Raw genomic sequence first — 18910 nt, forward strand, 5'->3', positions numbered from 1 at the left:
AAATTGGGAGTTGATTGTTTTTAATCAGATGTAAAAGATGGACGCGGTAAAAAAAATACATCCTCAGCAAACAAATATACACGTTACAACAGTTTACATATACATTTCCTATATACAACATAACAGTGACTGCACTCTGCCAAAACTTTACATCTTGTTTACATTTGTCCTTTATATGGCTCTTTTAAGTCAGTCACTTAATTACAAGTTTCTCTTTGTCAGCTAGACATAATTTATCCAAAGGTAAAAATTCAAATGTTTCAAAGACAGTTAAAACTCTTTAACCTATATTTAAACATGATAGAATTGGGTCTGAGGTCTCTATACATGCACTCTCCTCATTCTCACAAACAATCTACACTAAAGTTACATTAAAGTTGAGTTCTTTTGGGTTTCTTTTCCTCTTCATAGTTTTTATTCTTATAAGAGTCAAAAAGTATTTTACCAAAAAGAGACACAAAACTGCTGCAGATGGAAGCAGTGACGTCAAGTGGAATGGAAGTAGTTTCAACCTCCCGCCCTTATATTATTAGTCATAAGGCCTAGAGAAATAATAAGCATGCCCACATACACAGTAACATCAATATATACATTAAAACGGTGTGTTTCTATTCTTATTATTTCTACACGTACCCCAGGACATTAGATTGTGCTTAAAAGTTCAGTAAGGTGACAGAATAAGGGAGCTGTGTCTTAGCAGTAGGGATGTATCCCCACCTGTCTGTCATGACAACTGTTACTTCTCTAAAAGGTGCTCCATCTTAGGGTTGATGAATGAAAAGCCAGAGAATGCTGCCTGATCCATGGAGTCTATGAAGTTCTTATCGCTGTAGGAGAGACGTGGCTTCTCACTGAGGAACTCCCGGTCGAAGTTGCTGCAATCATTCGGTGCTTTCTGTAAATGACAACAAATAAACAGAGGTGATGAAAACTAATTACAGTCTTATATTGGCACAGCATAATGATCCATATTTCTTCACAACTAAAGCTTCATTGAGTTGTGTGTGAGCCATACCACTTTGGGTTTGAAGGGGGGCTCAACCTCTCTCATCTCCAAGGCCTGCCAGTTGATAGACTTGAAGAAGGGATGTAAACAGATATTACCCACAACTCCTAGCCTGCGAGTGGGGTCCCTCTCAAACAACTGCAGGGAAACAAAGCCAGTAAGGGTAAGACCTGTGCTTCTTTACAAATGTATTTGAAGCATTTGATTACATTTCTACAATCCAAAAAGCTGTAGATTTCTATCATCCTGTACATCCTGTAAACAAGAACTTTACATTTAAAACATGAAACAATCAAACACAGAATTAAGAGATTACCCACAGGTAGAAATGGGGTCCTATGACAGAAATTTTTCATAATAATGTATGACACAAACCCGTTCAAGTAGGTCCTTGGCTTCCTTGTTGATCCAGCGAGGATAGTGGGGAGTATCCATGCGGATGGACTCAAACAACTCATCCTCATCATCTCCATGGAAAGGCGACTGACCAATCAGCATTTCATACAACAATACCCCAAATGACCACCAGTCAACAGAGAAGGAGTATTTCTGTCCCAGCAGGATCTGAGTTTAAATACAATATAAATTAAAAAAAGAAACATGCACTGTATTTTATGCAGATGGATAAAATCAAATCATTGGCAGATTTTACAATTCTAAAAATCACAGAATCTCAAAGTATGAAACACTTTACCTCTGGAGCGATATAGTCAGGAGTACCGCAGAAAGTTGTGGCCCGATTCTCCCCAAACACGTTCTCCTTGCACATGCCGAAGTCAGCGATCTTTATGTGTCCCTCATGATCCAGCATCACATTGTCTAACTTAAGATCCCTGGGAACAGAAAAATCACAGCAGGATGGGAAATTAACACGAGTTTGAAATTACCGGTATACTTAAGTCAGAATGAACACTAACATGTTTGAAACATGGTTTTAAATGACGTACTGGTATGTGTGAATGTGTAATAAAGGTCAGCTGGAATGTGAATCCTTGATTGCTTACTGCTCTAGAGCATTGCTTAAGCCACAAAACAGTCAATACTTAAAATGCTTCTAAGAACATTACACATGACTATATACATTATTATTAACTGTATTTACTGAAAGCTTGATTTCCTTATTGATTCACCTAGCATACCTTAAAGGTGATTTTTTTTCATGTTAACTATTGCTTCCAGTTAATTTGACATCTTAAAAATCCAAAACTTGCAGACATCTGAAAGATTGTAGTGTGTGCACTATTACCACACAATAATGATAAAACTTTTAGAAAAAAAACTTGTGAGAATGCGTGGGATTACCTAATGAGGTTTATTTCACATTGCGTAATTGAGGGAAACAATCCAAAACAGTTTGCTGATAGGTTTAAAGTGTAGCATTTTAGGGAAATTTTGTAAAAACCATCAAAGTTTAACAGAATGGTATTTAATGAACTGTCCATTAAGATGTGGTGTCTATGTTTTTTTTTACTCTGACCTGTAGATGATCCCTTTGGTATGAAGGAACTGAAGACCCAAAATGATCTCGGCGGAGTAGAACCTGAAGGACAAACATGGCAGAGATAGACAGATATCATTGACTCATCTGTGAGGAGACGCTGCAGGCGGGAGCTGTAGCTGTTGAGAGCTGGACACTGGTGTCACTGCAGACTACTTTCAGGGTAGAGCTGAATTATTGAAGAGGACATTTGTATGGAGTATGTATGGTGAGTAACGCTCTCATAAAGTGAAACCTGAGAGCAGCTGTGAGCCAAAAGATTAGACTGTCTCTGACCTGCGTCTCCAGTCATCTGTGTCTGCCGAAACAACTGTGACTTAAGAGGGGATAGAGTACTCTTCATACTAACCCACTAATTCAACATTCACTGTAAATGAACAACTGACAAGGACTGAATAGGCTATTATCTATTGATTATCACTCACTACTAACCCTCACTTCTACTAGAATACATTTCAAAGTGCCGAGGCGTGCACATGCATGTCATTGTAAAACTGCTCTGCAGACACGTACAGTATAATGTACACTTTAGTCTGTGAAGGAAAGTTTGACTCAGCAATGTGAGGATCATTGAGGCATTGGGCTAGACTCTCTGCAGCTCCCAGCCAGCAGGTTAGCAGTAGCCAATAGGAGAAAAGGACCTTAGTGCTATAAAGAGGTCACTGGAAACTCTACAGTTATTTATCTGCCTGAGGAAAAATCTTGCATAACCAAATACAGGAGAAAGTTTCCATTCCACTGTGACAATTTGTGCAGCAGCACACTAGCATATATATATATTTTTACATTCAAACAAATACATAATCAAACCGTTTCCTGTATGAAATTGATGTGAGAAAATGAAACAGCACACTCTCTTCCCCTCACCAAAGATAGTAAATTATCCATCCAGGCTGAAAACAGTCACTGAGAGAGAAGGATTTCAGAGGATGCCAACACAAGATCAGGTGTCTGTGCTGTTAAAAATATTCCTCCTGTCATCTCAGTCCCAGGACGCACCCAGCAACTCACTACATGGAATTTGTAAAACAGCTTCAAAGCACAACTTTTGTTTGTATCATGAGAATTAGCTTTCTATTGCCTAAAAGCTTCATTTTGAAACCAACAACAGCTTCAAGGAAATGTGAGTCTTTTCAAAACTTTAGTTGGCAGTGGTGTAGGTGCTACCAAGCTTTAGAATCAATAACACCTTTTTAACAGTGTGTCTTTGTTTCTTTCTGGAGGGGTTCCCATAGAGTGATGAGAAGAGATGTGGGTGGGAATAACAGAAAATTCCCAATACAAACATATACAGACACAAAGGGCTGCTCACTCCCTTACAAGGCGAGGTTGCTAGTGAGCATCGGCTAATGGATACCAGAGACCCATCAGGGTTCAGTATATCATGTGAAAGAAAAAACCATAATGGGAGGTTGACAAAGAAAGTGACATAGCGAGAGCAAATATTTGCTCTTCTTAAGGAGTATCTGCTTTCCATCAACATATTGATACGGTATGTGTCAATTTATGCATAGCCACAGGAGCACAACAGAACTGGTAGTGTGTTTGTATGTTATTATGTCAGTGTGATGGTTGGGACTCACGTGGCTCTGTAGAGTTCAAAGCGCCCTTTCTCCTGAATATGAAACATCAAGTCTCCTCCGTTCAGATACTCCATCACAAAGAAGAGATGTTCCTGTTGGCACAGGTCACTTTGATAGTTGAATACAAAAATCTAACTATTGATGTAAATTAGGAAAATAAATGATGAAGACACATTGGAACTGGAAGAGGACTACCTTGGTCTGAAAGGTGGAGTAGAGGTGTGTGAGGAAGGGGTTATCCCAGGCTAAAGCCAAGACTCTCTTCTCTATCATCGTGCACTCCACATCGTCATCCATCAGCACGACATCTTTCTTCAGAGCCTTCACTGCAAAGTACTCTCCATGACCCTTCAGCTCTGCCAGCAGTACCTGGGGGAGGGTCATATTGGCAATTAAACTGTTTTAAAACTTATATTTTTAATAACTTTATGTTTGATCAAAGACCTACATAGAAGAGAGTATTACTTAATACGGCCTGAAAATGCCAGAAAGCATTGTGCAGACATCCTTAAGTCTGGACAATGCTCCAGACATTCCTATATTGAAGTGCTGTCAGATCACTCATGAATACATTTGAGTTGCATTTTCTAAAGACTCTCACGGTATAATTTAAATAGACAAATTTGATTTGTACCTTGCCAAAGCTGCCTTTTCCCAAGACCTTGTGGAAGATGAAGTTGTCCACGTTGATGCGTGTCAGATGTGTCAAACGAGACTGAGGTCGCGGGCTGGACCCCTCCCACAGTCTTCCATAGGCAGATCCATCTTTTGAACAAACATAGAAATGACCCATTCACAGATTTGTTATAAATACTAAACAACTCTACATATTATTATTCATGCACTATTATCCATACTGAGTCTAAACCGCTTACATGAGTATATTTGTGTTATTAAAAATAATATTATTACCATTGATATCCAGTGCAGCAAGCTTGCTAACTTCATCATAAATTCCTATATCAGGCAGGTCGGTCAGGTTTGGGTCTGAACGGCGAGTGGATGATTTCTGATGCAAAATCAAATGCAATACTAAAATTAGGCATGAAATATTCTAGCAGTGATACAAACAATTTGCAGGTGTTTCCTCTGACTCTTCCCAAAACTATATACATTGAGAGGCCTGTGACAAAGAAATAAAACAGGGGTCATCACAACAGGCCAGTCCTTAAACAACATATCAGATCGTTACGCTCAGGTTCCCATTGGAGTCACTTGTCACTCAACAATTGGTGGAGACGTACAGGGATTTAGTACTTTACATTCAGGTGACGCTCAGTTTGAAGGTTTGTATTCAACCAACATTGAAGGGATGATGTGTAACTGACAAAATCATAGTGTCAAGTGGGACTCCACTGTGTCTGGCTTCAGACTGGTTTTATTGTTAGGATAAATGCTGTATAGTTTGGTCTTTGGCAACAAATGAGGTCAATGTTACAGCAACAACAGGTTTCCTGTTAAATTCATGTTTAAGTTCAAATATAAACCCTTTTCTTAAGGTGCCTGGAAGACCTCATCACATATTTGTTCAGAAAATTACAACTGATTACTGATGATGTGAATGGGGTGTGGAATCCAGCTGGCGGTAATGCTCGCAACGGTTTGCTAACGTCTTTTATCTGAATCAGAATCAGAAATACTTTATTAATCCCAGGGGGAAATTCTGTAATTTTAAACAAAATACACAAAGTAGAAGCGTAATATACAGCATAAGAATAACATGACAGAGCTAGAAGCTCATTAGTTTTGTGGGGAAACTTCAGGTTCTCAGTACGATGTCATTGGACACAAGGTGAACATGCTAATGAATACTAGATGGCATCATCCAGAGGTGCTAATCACCTCATCTAAGCTAGGCAAAGGCAAACAGACAGGAACAGTAATAGAGCATGAACAACCGCTGCACTCGTTGTTCACCAACAACTATGAGACTGCACACTTCATAAATCATAAGTACAATGCCCTGCTTCTAAAGGCACATATCTTTTATTTAACATTGTGTTTATTTTCAAATCAGGAGATGTGGTTCACTTCTGCTTGGTTTTTTATTTTGAATCATTTAGTTGTTTTTCTCTCTTTTTTTGGTAAATGTTTAATACACGAGTGTCACAGCCAGTAGTTCTAAATAACACTTGATGACTTTCACAACTGTCAGATCAAATTAAATGTAAACGTAGCGTTGTATTAAACGCAGAAATATGCATTGGGGACATTATGTTGCTTTTTACCTGTTGGACCAAAATGGTACCAAACCGTGATTCCAAAACTGAGGTTAAAACCAAACCATGACCTCTGTAAACTGTCACACCACTAGTTCAAATGCATATACATTTTCATGTGTAAAGCGTCAAGGGTGGACATAACAATGGATTGAGTGCTTGTCTTTAATTGTAGCTCTAATCTCATTAGCACATTCACACAAACCTTGTATCTTTTAAATCCATTTGAGTATTGTAATAGGTATGTGAGAAATAATGTAATCAGATACCGTAACTGCTATGGCTGAATGAGCAATGTTATAACTTAATTATGTGTAATGGTACTTTGAGTAAGATGTATCTTTCAGTTTCATTAGACCGTGACTTCAGCGTTGAATGACAGTGTCCATGAACTCACCTGGCTGACTTGTGTCAGAGCCTCAGCCAGTAGTTTCTGGTTGATACCACAAAGGTTGGCTACTTTATCTTGACACTTGTGATGGACATTCATGGCGCAGTCTACAAAAAAGAACAAATAAATCTGTTAAAGAGAAAAGTAGAGTTATTCTTGAGGTGCATACACAAGTAGATACACCTCAATAATTACTCAAACATGTCAGAGCTGTACCTTCACACTTGAGTCCTTGTTTGACTATACCCCACAGCAGACTTCCACAGTGGTCACAGAAGGTGGGACTCATGTAGTTGTTGGTCTTGAAACGATGTGGCATGTCAATTTTAAAGCGCTCCTTCTGGAACTGAGGGGACAAACGGGATCCATTATCTCCATGAATGACGTGAGCCCTGTAATATCTTGCAAGCCTGCGCTCCTGCCTCATCTTTTTTTTACTTTGTCTTCGGCTTCCCTTTCTGTGCCTGTTCTGTAAGAGCGGTGACTGCACTGATTGATAAACATTTCTTGTATCTCTCCTGGTCTACTGTGAGACCCCCCCCCCCCCCCCAGCTTTTATTGAACCCATGAGTGGGTGGGTGTGCTTGATCATTCCCATGATACCATTATCTCGGCCAGTTTGTCTCTGATAGGCTTTATCTACCATTATTGATGATCATTGAAAACAGCCTGTTTTTGGATGTGGACCCTGACTGGTGTGTGTTTTTGCTTTAAACTCTGACTTTGCACAACCTGCCAGTTCAACAGTGTAACATTGTTGTTTGTGCTATAAGATGAGAGGCACATATACTAAATCGAAAATCAAGACAGTGAAACACACACTGATGTTTTTAGGATATGGACAACGCTCACGGTACACTGTGTGCTGCACAAATATGTGATACTTACCACAGTATCCCGACTGTTGGCAGCAGTACCAGTACATCTCCCAATGATTTTGTCTATACATTTCTTGTGGATTGCTGCATTACATTCTGATAATAAAACAAAGATAAGAGACATTTAACACAAAAATAAAAAAAAGTATTTGTAGTTTATACATCCTTATATTTGGCTGCTGTTCCAAATATTGTTCAAACCAGATCTTGAATTATTGTCCACTTACGTCTGCATTTATAACCTTGCTTGTTGAGTCCCCTGTGGGAGAAAAGGTCATCAATAGGTCAGTTTGAGTTACTTTTTGATCATGTGAAAGTCAATCGTTTGCTTATTTATCACTTGGTGGTCATAATAAACAGCAGATGTACAACCATGTCGATCAGGCTTTCTTTTTTTTTAAACTAACTTTCTCTCTAGTAAGACTAAAATAAGATTAAAATCAGATTACTGAAGATCTGTGGCCATCAGAGCATGAAACATTATCAGTGCATCAAACAGATGTTGCATCTTAAAAGGAATATTGTCCTTGTTGGTTTCTTCTATTACATTACAAGCAAAAAGGTCATTTTCTAATTCTATCTGACAAAATCCATAAACTCCAGCATGATCAATTGCACCCAAATATCAGAGAGTCCCTTTGCACTCTCTTTTAGTCTTCCTGTCTGGGGTTTGAGTATATCTGATCTTTGGTTTGAGCGTTCCCCTTTAGCTGACTTGACGGTTTGTTGATAGGGCTGGAGTATAAGGCGGACTAACCAGACAAATTCTCTGCACACAGAGCAGAAAGTGGGCTGTCTGAAAAAGGTGGCGATGAACTCGTGGTTTTTTATGAAGTGGATCTTGGCCTGCTTAATGGCTCCTCGTCTACGGTGCAGGGTAGGAGCCTCTTCCTCCTTGGCAGCCTGTTTACTTACTTTACAGATGCACAGAGAAACACAGTCAGTCAAAAGGCTAGCAACGCTTTGCTCAAGTTTGTGTCTGTTTCAATTATTTTTCAATCGAATTTAAGAGAATCCTTGATGTTGGTTCCTTGAAGATCTTTTGGCTGATGCCCAGAAATAATTGAATAATAAACTGGTGTATCCTTCAAAGTTAAACTAGGTTGCCCTTTATTCTTTTTACACCTTGAAATAGTCAGTTAAAGATTTTTGTATTGGTCACCTATTGATAGCCTTAGTGATATGGGACCAATAGGAATTTATCACATAATGACAATTGGCTGGACAGCTTGTGTGGAAATAACACAAACTATTGAATAATACACTGGAGTCCCATTCAAAGCTAAACCAGGTTGTTCTTTATTCTTTTTATCAGGTCAGGTTCATCAATGAAGTCTCATCAAACAACAGGCATTCAGTGCTGATGAGATCAAGAGTTTAAACTCTTTTTCTAATTTACAGATGGTCTTAATTAGGGCTGGGCAATATGGCCTAAAAATAAACTCTGATAATAGTGCAACATTGATCTTTCTTTTTCTTCTTAAAAAACTATAAATGTGAAAGAAATGACTAAAAACAAGATTTGCTTTTATTTCATCAATACACTTGCAAACTGAAATTCACTTCGAAGGTTAATTAAGTAACATCATTTTCTCTTTTTGGGTTAAATTGCAAGCTGTAAACTTGTCTTGAAAGTGCACTATGCAGTTTCAAAGTACAGCAAAAGTACAGATGAGACATCACAACTTTAGCAAGCTTCTTGTGGTTGGGGTGGAAATACCTGGGGCCGCCCAGCCACACTGTAGGAAGTAACCGAGAAGGGAGGATGTGAACTACAGGAGCCCAAAGGGGAGCGGTCGAGTAAGTTAAATAAAAAAATCAAGATTTTCTCTTTTGAAAATCCTCCCAGAAAACAATTACGATTTATTGATAAAATCGATCGCCCGGCACTATCTCAAATCATGATAATTATTGATTAAGAGAAATTAACATGGACTTTTGGAAAAACAAAACAAATCTTAATCCAATAAAATCACAGCACCCATATCAACTGAGAAAATATATATAAAGTTTACAGAAAAAAGGGTTTGCAACAGAGGAAAGCTCACAATGTTTATTTTGATTTGTATTTACCTGTATCTCCTCCCTCCAGAAAATACTGCACTGCCATCATCACTTTCCCAGAGGGATGCAGATCCACCTGAACATACATACACACAGTTAGATACAGAGTGAAACACACAAACAGTAATGGTTATTGCCCTACAGGAAAAGAAGATTGTCTTTTAAGTCCTACCCAGAATTCAGCGCGCCCATTGGCTTTCTTGCAGCGCTCAGCAAGGACAGAAACTCCAACAGTGACCTCAGCCAGCGGCTCCTCCGCTGTCTTCATCAGTAAAACCTCCAGCACACGACCCTCATAAATGTGGGCATCAAAACAGGCCTTCCAGGCCGGGTACATTGTGGGTTTCCTCTGAACCAGGGTCTTACCTCGTTCTAGCAAAAGCAAGGATAGGGAGGGAAAGTGGGAAAAAATCTATATTTTCAAGTGCAGGACATAAGAAGAAAGTAACTTGTATTTTCAACAATGGTATCTACTTCTGTAAACAACATTGTAGTGCAGACAATAAGTGTTTCTCACCAGTTGTCAAAGCCTCCTTCATCTTGATTGCACAGAAAGGCGGGTCGGCCAGGGGAGGCAGGACCCCCAAGTCAAAAGAGTTGAAGGCAATCCTCAAAAAAGGAGCCATGGTGATGAGTACCAGGGTCACCTGCTCACAGAGATTGACAAACACAGATTTACCCAAGAGATATTTATCTATAATAACATCTTAGTAACACAAAATGCTAGTTTCAAATCATATTGAAATATTATAATGCATAAAGTTGTATAATCGTGTGCAATAATACTGCTTGCTCACAGTGAAGCATTAAAAAAGTGGTCTTTTGTTTTTAAATGCACAATCTTGTTTTTGACTTTACATAAACTCTTTCACTACTTTTTTGACTTTGAGACATTTTAAATGAAAGAGCTATACTTAAAATCTTTACAATTCTCTCTGTAGCACCAGTCTATTCTCTAGAGGACAGACAACTGCAGGTTTTTTGTATCAATTTTAAAAGCTCATTGCTGGAGTTAAAAGTTGAATGAAACCAAAAGCTTATATGTCTTTTAATGTATTTTCAGATATTGACAGATAAATCATTGCAATGTGAACCTTGGCATTAAATCTTTTTCAAAACTGCCTGAACTGCAAGTAAGCATAAACCACTAGATTACCATGCCCCATGCATTCACTCATGATGCTCATGATGCAATTATTTAAAAAGTCAGATTAAACCACAGCTAGCCATGAACTACTTTCGATTATTTGGTTACTATTTGGTGAAGACTGCTCAATTAGGTAGAATTACAGGTAAGAAAGGATATAGTAAGTGGGAGAAAATAAGGATTTAAAGGACCTTTAGGTGATAAAGAACCTATAGAGCTAATATTCCCACTTCAGTGTTTGTATGATCATCATCAGTATTGATCAATATTACTACATATTGCAGACTTGAAAGTTTTCAAAACTGACTTTCACATATTTTTTTGTTTTTGTCATTGCTAGTTATAAAAAATGTAAACATTATTTGGGCTCTTGTGATGGGCATTTGCCATCTTTTGTACATCTTAGAGATCCAAAAATTGAAAAAAGAAAACAACACATTAGAATATTATTAACACTAGTTACAACCACTTATTAGAAGTGAAATACATGCTCATTGTGACATAATGGTGAGGGATCAATACCACCCTATATGCTTGGTGATCATGCATAATACTGCTTGCGTAAGTTTACATGTGCTACAGATGGAGCCACAGCTTGTCCTGTTACGTATGCATCTCTGTTTTCTTCTGTTCAGTCATTTCAGTCACAGCAATGCTAACCTACATGCCTATTCTATTTATTCAACAACTTTGTATGTAATATACAACCACTATGTTACATGTGCAGGCATCATGAGTGCATCTCTGTCCCTCGGTTCCCTGTTGTTGTGTTGTCTTGGGTATGTAGTTTGCAGCTGCAATAGTGGGGATGTTTGACTGTGCTACAACGGAAGAGCGTGCCTCAACATGCCGTTAATCCAAATACAAGCATGCAGTGCACCACAGAAGTTCTTGCTGGTATTTGCAATCCTAAACCCATAACCGCCCACACTGAGACCAGAAAAATAAGACAGCAAAAATACAGGGCAGAAAAAGTGTTAACTAACAGGGAGGTTGATAACCATGTTCACTTATTCGCGCACTGCTGCTGTGAGCTGTCATGTCAGGGGTTTTTGGAGATCAATAACAAGCACACTGTGTGATTGAGGGCAGCAGAGATTGATTACCTAGAAAACTGTACATGTGCAGTTTCGATTTGTCCCATCTGTTAAATTAAGTAGTTATGTCCTTGCAAATGCCACATGCAGTAACTTTAATATTTATTTACCATAGTACTTCCTGATACAAAACAAAAACATGTGTTTATTGGATTGACTGGTATTTTTACTGTACTATAACATCAAGTGTCTGGCCCTATGGAAACGTAATCATATCAAAGAACTTGTAAAAATACATAAATAAACGACTTTGTGTTGGGGCATGTACGCTTGCATTTGAACACCATGCTTAAATAAAAAAAATACCTACAATACAGATATTGAAGGCAGAGTAGGTAACACTATAGGCTATGTGGTGGTAATAAAGTAGCATCCATGCCAAGCCTGAGTTCTAGAGTTTAAGAAACTGTGTTATCATTTCTACATGAGTGAGGAAGAAAAGTAACGTATAGGAATCTCATCATTGTACAACTGTGACAAGGAAAAGGTGAGTTTATTATAGAAAAAAAAATAGGCAGTTCGTACAGTGGCTTTCCTGCAGCAATGCAATTACCATTTCAGACAACAGTGTATTCAATGTAGTTACAATGTAAGAAAAAAAAAACAAGTAGCCTGTCTGCAAAAAAACTTCAGTTCTCACAGGTGATGAAACATATCCATTGCATATGTCTCTCTGAGTCACATGTAGGCCTACAGGTGTAACATATATGACCATAGTTTTGAAATCTGTGCTTAATTTTCAAACACTATACTGTGGTCCATTATACTCTGAAAGCTACAAAAAGGACAGAAGTTAAGTGATTTAAGACACAGGACTGGGAATGCAGTCTTTAAGAGAAAAGTCACTTCTTCTAACATTTCTGTCAGAAGGATGTGGTTGACGTTCAGTTGGCTGAGCACAGATGTCACACCGTGTCTTACTCAGAAAACTGTTTCCATTCAGATTATCTATATGACAATCAAGGTGTCAGTATATTGCCAAACACCCTAATGATACTTTGTTGTACAGACCTGCCTACATTCCTCCTCACCGCCCGGTGTTACAACGCATTATGTGACCCATGTGTTTCTCTGACCTGGACTGGAATTCCAAAATGCCACAACAGCCACTCCTAAACTAATAGAGCTTAGTGTGTTATAGTGTTTGAAGTGACCCAATTGAATTAATTAACACATATTTGATAGCTGAAAGTGGTGAACACCCGCTTGCAGGGCAGCAACGCCTCACCTGTCCATGACTAACAAACCGAGGTAACTTTTATTTGCATAATTGACCCAATAGCGTCACAAAGTCAGACAGGTTTTATATATATATCTATATATATATAGATATATATAGATATATATATATATATTTGTTTTTATGTACATGGAACAAGCCAAAACCTTTAGGGGAAAAAAGTTTTCAGTTATATAATCAGCGCTGCGACTTAAGTCGTGAATACAATGTTTTGTATGGCCACGGAAAACGCGTATAAACCGTGTAAACTTTAAACCTGTAAATAAACAGAAGTTACGGTATCAATCAGACTGTGAAGACATAAAGCTAGCCAGCGTTAGCACCCACGGATACGGAGGACTAGTTAACGCCACAGCTTGTTTCCCAAAAGATGAAAGAAGAAACGGCACGACTTTTTCCTCTTTAAGCCACTATTCCACACTCAAAACTTAAAGAAACCATAAATACAGAAAAGACGGCAGCCTCACCTCGCCCTGCAAACGCGGTGCTGGCTCTTTCTCAGTGCGGCACGATGAAAGTTGTCCTTTCTTGTCAGTCTATGTTTCTTTTCGTATTTTTTTCGTTCTGTGATTCCGTCGATTGAGGAAGTGTGTCGCGCGCTCGTAGAGCCTTTCTCTGCAAACTGTGACGTTTACCTGCTGCTGCTGCTGCTACACACACACACACACACACACACACACACACACACACACACACACACACACACACACAAACAATCTCTGTGCCTGCCTGCCTGCCTGCCTGCCTGCCTGCCTGCCTGACACACACACACACACACACACACACACACACACACACACACACACAGCGGTCCCGGTTGGGGCAAAGCACCCAGTTGCCCTATTTTGAGTTTTTTCACACTTTACATTAGGCTACTTGATTGCTCACACATATTTTCAAGACACACAGGTTATTTTTCATTTACTCCCCTGGATGCTTTGAAAATATCTTTGCATAGATAGGCTATAGGCTACATGAAGATCTGCATTGCTGCTGGCTTGGCGCTAGATCAAGCCACCGCATATTGTCTTGTTTTTAGTTTTTCATTTTTCATCTTAAAGCGTGTTTGTTGCAGGCATGGGGTCACGTGGCTTGAACTGTATGCTGCGGGGGTGGTTTTGAGGACTGAGATGTTTTTTCTGGTGAAGAGGAAATTTGGCTCCCTTGCAGCTAAATGATCTTTTCTTGTTCTTCACGAATTCCAAATGATCTGCAGTCTTTATTTATCCTATTTCATACCAGACATTTACACACACACACACACACACACACACGCACGCACACACACACGCACTCGCGCGCGCGCACACGCACACACCAAATATAGGCTAACAAATGTGTTAGGAAACTAACAGCTATTCAGATCTCATCTAATGATACACATGAAATATTGGTTAAGCAGAAAACCAAAATACAGACACAGCCTTCAACATGAATATGTCATAAGTGCATGCTTAGGTGAAGTTAATAATAATTAAATATATATGTGCAGCTGCAGCACAAAGTAAACTCTTCCAGGAATAGCAAACTAAAAGGGCACAGGTGTGTCAGTGTTCCCCTCTCTCCTCTGAGCTTTATGTGTGCACTAAAGACTTCATTGCAGGTCTGCTCCTCTCTGATGCTGACAAATGTTTAAAGATTAAGGAACACCTATTTTTCTGTTCTTTCTCCAGAAAACACAGCCTGACATAGACTACACAGTGTCCTGAGCCACCTGTTGGATGAATAGGCTGAGGATCAGGCTGCGTAATTATGGCATGCAGAGCTTACAGTTAGCCAATGATGCAGTCAGCAGTTTAATCCCTTTGATATTGCCAAACAGCAAATACTGTGTAATTCACAGATAATTTAAATGTTACCCTGTTGTGTTTGATCAAGATATGTCCTTTACCTCTCACATCAGGCAAATTTCAAGAACAGCCTATTTTCACCTTCGTAATATATCTAAGATCAGGAATATCCTGTCGCAAAATGATGCAGAAAAACTAGTTCATGCATTTGTTTCCTCCAGGTTGGATTATTGTAATTCTCTTTTGTCAGGGTGCTCTGGTAAATCTCTAAAGACTCTTCAACTAGTCCAGAATGCTGCAGCTCGTGTACTGACCAGAACCAGGAAATGGGACCACATCACTCCTGTCCTGGCTTCTCTGCACTGGCTCCCTATACAGTCCAGAATAGAATTCAAGATCCTTCTTCTCACCTACAAAGCTCTAAATGGCCAGGCACCATCTTATCTTAAGGAGCTACAAGTGCCGTACTGCCTCTCGAGAACATTACGGCCCCGGAGTGCAGGCCTGCTGGTGGTACCTACAGTCTCTAAGTGTACTATGGGAGGTAAAGCCTTCAGTTATCGGGCTCCTCTCCTCTGGAACCGCCTTCCAGCCGGGGTCCGGGAGGCAGACACAGTCTGTATTTTTAAGAATAGACTTAAAACTTTCCTTTTTGATAAATCTTATAGTTAGGGCTGGCGCTGGTGTAGACCAGCTCTTAGTTATGCTGCTATAGGCTTAGACTACCGGGGGAACTGGCACCTTGAGCTCCTCTCTCTCTCTCTCTCTCTCTCTCTCTCTCTCTCTCTGTGCATATACAGTACATCATATTACTGCATGTATCTATCTGTAAATCTCAGTCACTAACCACCTACTTTCCTGGGAGCTCTTGAGCTCTCTTAGGCTCCTCGGGATCGTTGGTGGACGGTTGGTTGACGGCCTGACAGAACAACCCCCCCACTGGATCGTTGATGGACGGCTTCCCTGAACAACACCCCCCCCCCCCCCCCCCCTTGCTCCCTATCCCTCTTCCTGCATTTTATCCCATCTCTCCCCCTATCCCCTTCCAAGCCCGGTGCAGTCTAGGCCTGTGAAGGCCGTTTTCACCATGAGCCGGGGATCCAGCCGAAGATTTCTGCCTTTTAATAAGGCAGTTACGACTGTAACTTTTGCCGCTTTGCTAAAGTGCTCATGATGGATAGGCCGGATCTTTGTAATATAGCAATAAGTAAGGTCTTTTACCTGCTTGTTGTAACATAACAATAAGTAAGGTCTTTTACCTGCTTGTTGTAACATAACAATAAGTAAGGTCTTTTACCTGCTTTTTGTAAAGTGTCTCGAGATAACACTTGTTATGAGTTGACGCTATACAAATAAAAATGTATTGAATTGATTGATTGATGTCTGTAAGTAGTGTACTGCCTTGTGATAAACTGATTTTCTCTCCAGAGTTATATGATAAGACTGATGCTACTCTTACAGTAAAGGCCATGTGTCTGTTAAATATGAAGGTGGGGAATAGTTTGAAATAAAGACTGGGAATCAGCTTGCCTGGTTCTCTCCATAGGCAATAAATCAATGTGAAGCTCTTAATAATCTATCTGGATTTTAATTAATTTAATACAATTATGAATACAATTAATACTAAAACAAAACAACCATGGGAATTGCACGAAACATTGTCATTTTTATTAGTGCTGTGTGCCAGACTATTTCTTAAAATTGACTTCCTGGAGTCTGCTGGTTGCCTACCAGCTGCTCCTAACCAAGAAATGGTCTGACAAACATAACCCCCAATAAAACACAACTTGTCCGATTAAAACAGAGCAGAGCTAGCAGTGCTGCTAGTTCTCCTGTCTTCTTGCTGGTTGATATATTTCATATTTCATATTTACAAGAAAGGCCTGACAGGCAGAAAAGAGGTATCAATCTTCTCATCTTATTCTCGGTGAGCAAGCCATTAAGGATATTTTCCCCAAATATTGAAACTCAAACATAAAAGAAGAAACAAAACACCCTGACTTCTCTTTTCTAGGTTAAAGACTCTGGACAGATTAAACATCTCAAAGTGACAGCTGCCGGCCCCACATTTGTTTATACTATACTTTCTCTGCTGTTAGCTGCTGGTGACAGAATGGTCACAGAAGAATGAAAAGCACGATGCAGCCTCTATGTTTAGGCAACAGGGATAATAAATGTTCAGTCAGAGGTGAGGAGTGTGCTGAAGGCTGTGTTTTTCTCTGTTTGTCCTGTTGAGGGAGAGGCTATTTAAAGCTAGGGGGAGGTGGAATAGGTGTAACATTGACTTGGCAGTGTGGGCTGCAAAGAGTTTGCAAAGTGGGACATATGAGTGCGTCTCTATTCTCCCAGCCTTTCTCACACTTCCCCCCGCCCCTCCCTCTCGCCATCGAGAAACACAAGACATGGTGTAAACCCAAAAATGTCAAGCCAATGTCAAGTGGAAACAGCTATATTCTCCCATATGTCCTATTTCAAAGTGTTTTTATTTAAATCTGTGCCTATTATGTGATCAAATCTTTTCTTTCCCCCTGAGGCTCTGTTGCCCACACAACTCTGTGAAAGATAAGAAAGCATGCTGTTTTAACTCACAGAATGAACACAAACATTGCACTGAGTACTCAGACTAAAACGAAAAATGAAAGTTTCTCAGTGAGTTTGCCATGAAGAAATGTTTTTCACAACTCTTCTGTCACAGCAACATAAATGAAGAACATGCCACAGATTAAGAGAAATATTTAACTTTATCTGGCTTTATTCTTTTTCTTTGAAATTCCTGAGGCCCAGCACGTATGAAAGAGCTGAAAGCGTCCGACCTTATTGAGTAGGCTGTGTATGTATGATTGATTATTTGCTCCTCTCTGCATAGCTCCTGCCTGCAGCGATATGGACGTAAGCTCGGATTATGACACTGTTGCAGCCTCGCCATAAAGAAAAAAAAAATCTTTCTCACCATCTGGTGACAGAAAGCTTTCATCATTTGATTTTAATTTCTTCAAATAATCACATGCAGGAGAGTGACTGTTTATTGCAGTTTTAGCATGAACCCTTCTACACGCTCAAATGAACAATTTCCTGTTCCCGCTGCTGTGGTATGACATGATAAACATAAGCAGAAGTATGTTAAAAACAAAAACACGAAGGCTCTGTTTTAGGTAGCTGTTGACTGACACCACTTCTCAGTTCAGTTTAAAAAAGTATTTTAACAGATTCTTTCTTGAGTCAGTTTTAGGGTTGTATGAGGATAAAATCTGGTACATCTTTTCATGCAGCTTTCACAAAGAGCGCTGAACAACAGCCAATTAAAAGAAGTTAGGCCAGCAGCAGGATTTAGTGTGAAGAAACAGGTGCAGGGAATGTGGGATGATAAGCTATTATAAAAACTGTTATTTGTAAGGAGTTTGTGTAGTGTGTCATAACCAACAGCAACAAAGGAAAGACAACTCTGAAGATTTTAGAACATAAAAAAAAAGGGGGGAAGCGACAGAGAGAGAGGAGAGAACAGAAATAGGACTAGATAGGGAGAGCAAAGTGATGAATGATCTGTCCTCTATATAGGACGAGGTATGAGCAACTTTTCAGCAGCCCCAGAAAGCAAACTTTCTGCCTGAAATTATTCAGGTCAAGAATTCTCAGGGGAGGACAAGAAGCAGAGCAGGCCTGGCCTTTCTTTGGCCGCACTGCACACTGGCCTACGTGTCACTCAGTCAGTCTCCCAAGCAGCATAAAGTGAGATCTGAGCCACACAGCCAGCTTGGCTTTTCATGAAAACAGACCACACATGGTCTACATGCCAGAACTGACGAGACATGCTCATAAATAGTGTGTTTAACTGGAGTGAAAACTGTAGCTGGAGGCTAACGTCCAGCCTTAATGTATTTACAGAGCTCCATTAGCAAGGCCACAATGACAGGAAGTCAATGACAACCTGCTGAAAGTTTCACCCACTTGCCCTCTAGAGGGCAGCAAGAAGGCAAATAGAAAACACAAAGACCGTCTC

The 18910-nt window shown here is 39.7% G+C and overlaps 1 protein-coding gene across 1 annotated transcript; it reads right to left on the bottom strand.

The window, feature by feature from the left end:
- Positions 1 to 3: 3 nt before the first annotated feature.
- Positions 4 to 13759, bottom strand: LOC132977742 (protein kinase C delta type-like). The gene is made up of 18 exons (XM_061042554.1): positions 13591 to 13759; positions 10157 to 10286; positions 9812 to 10011; positions 9649 to 9715; positions 8333 to 8489; positions 7803 to 7834; positions 7586 to 7671; positions 6914 to 7043; positions 6704 to 6804; positions 5000 to 5096; positions 4722 to 4852; positions 4283 to 4456; positions 4088 to 4179; positions 2484 to 2546; positions 1701 to 1839; positions 1382 to 1570; positions 1016 to 1144; positions 4 to 895 (listed from the first exon to the last, which is right to left on the bottom strand). The coding sequence occupies exons 2-18, from the start codon at positions 10263 to 10265 to the stop codon at positions 737 to 739; spliced, it is 2055 nt and encodes a 684-aa protein (XP_060898537.1). The 5' UTR covers positions 10266 to 10286; positions 13591 to 13759; the 3' UTR covers positions 4 to 736.
- Positions 13760 to 18910: the final 5151 nt, after the last annotated feature.

Source organism: Labrus mixtus, chromosome 7 (genome assembly GCF_963584025.1).
Source record: "Labrus mixtus chromosome 7, fLabMix1.1, whole genome shotgun sequence".
Taxonomy (NCBI): Eukaryota; Metazoa; Chordata; class Actinopteri; order Labriformes; family Labridae; genus Labrus; species Labrus mixtus.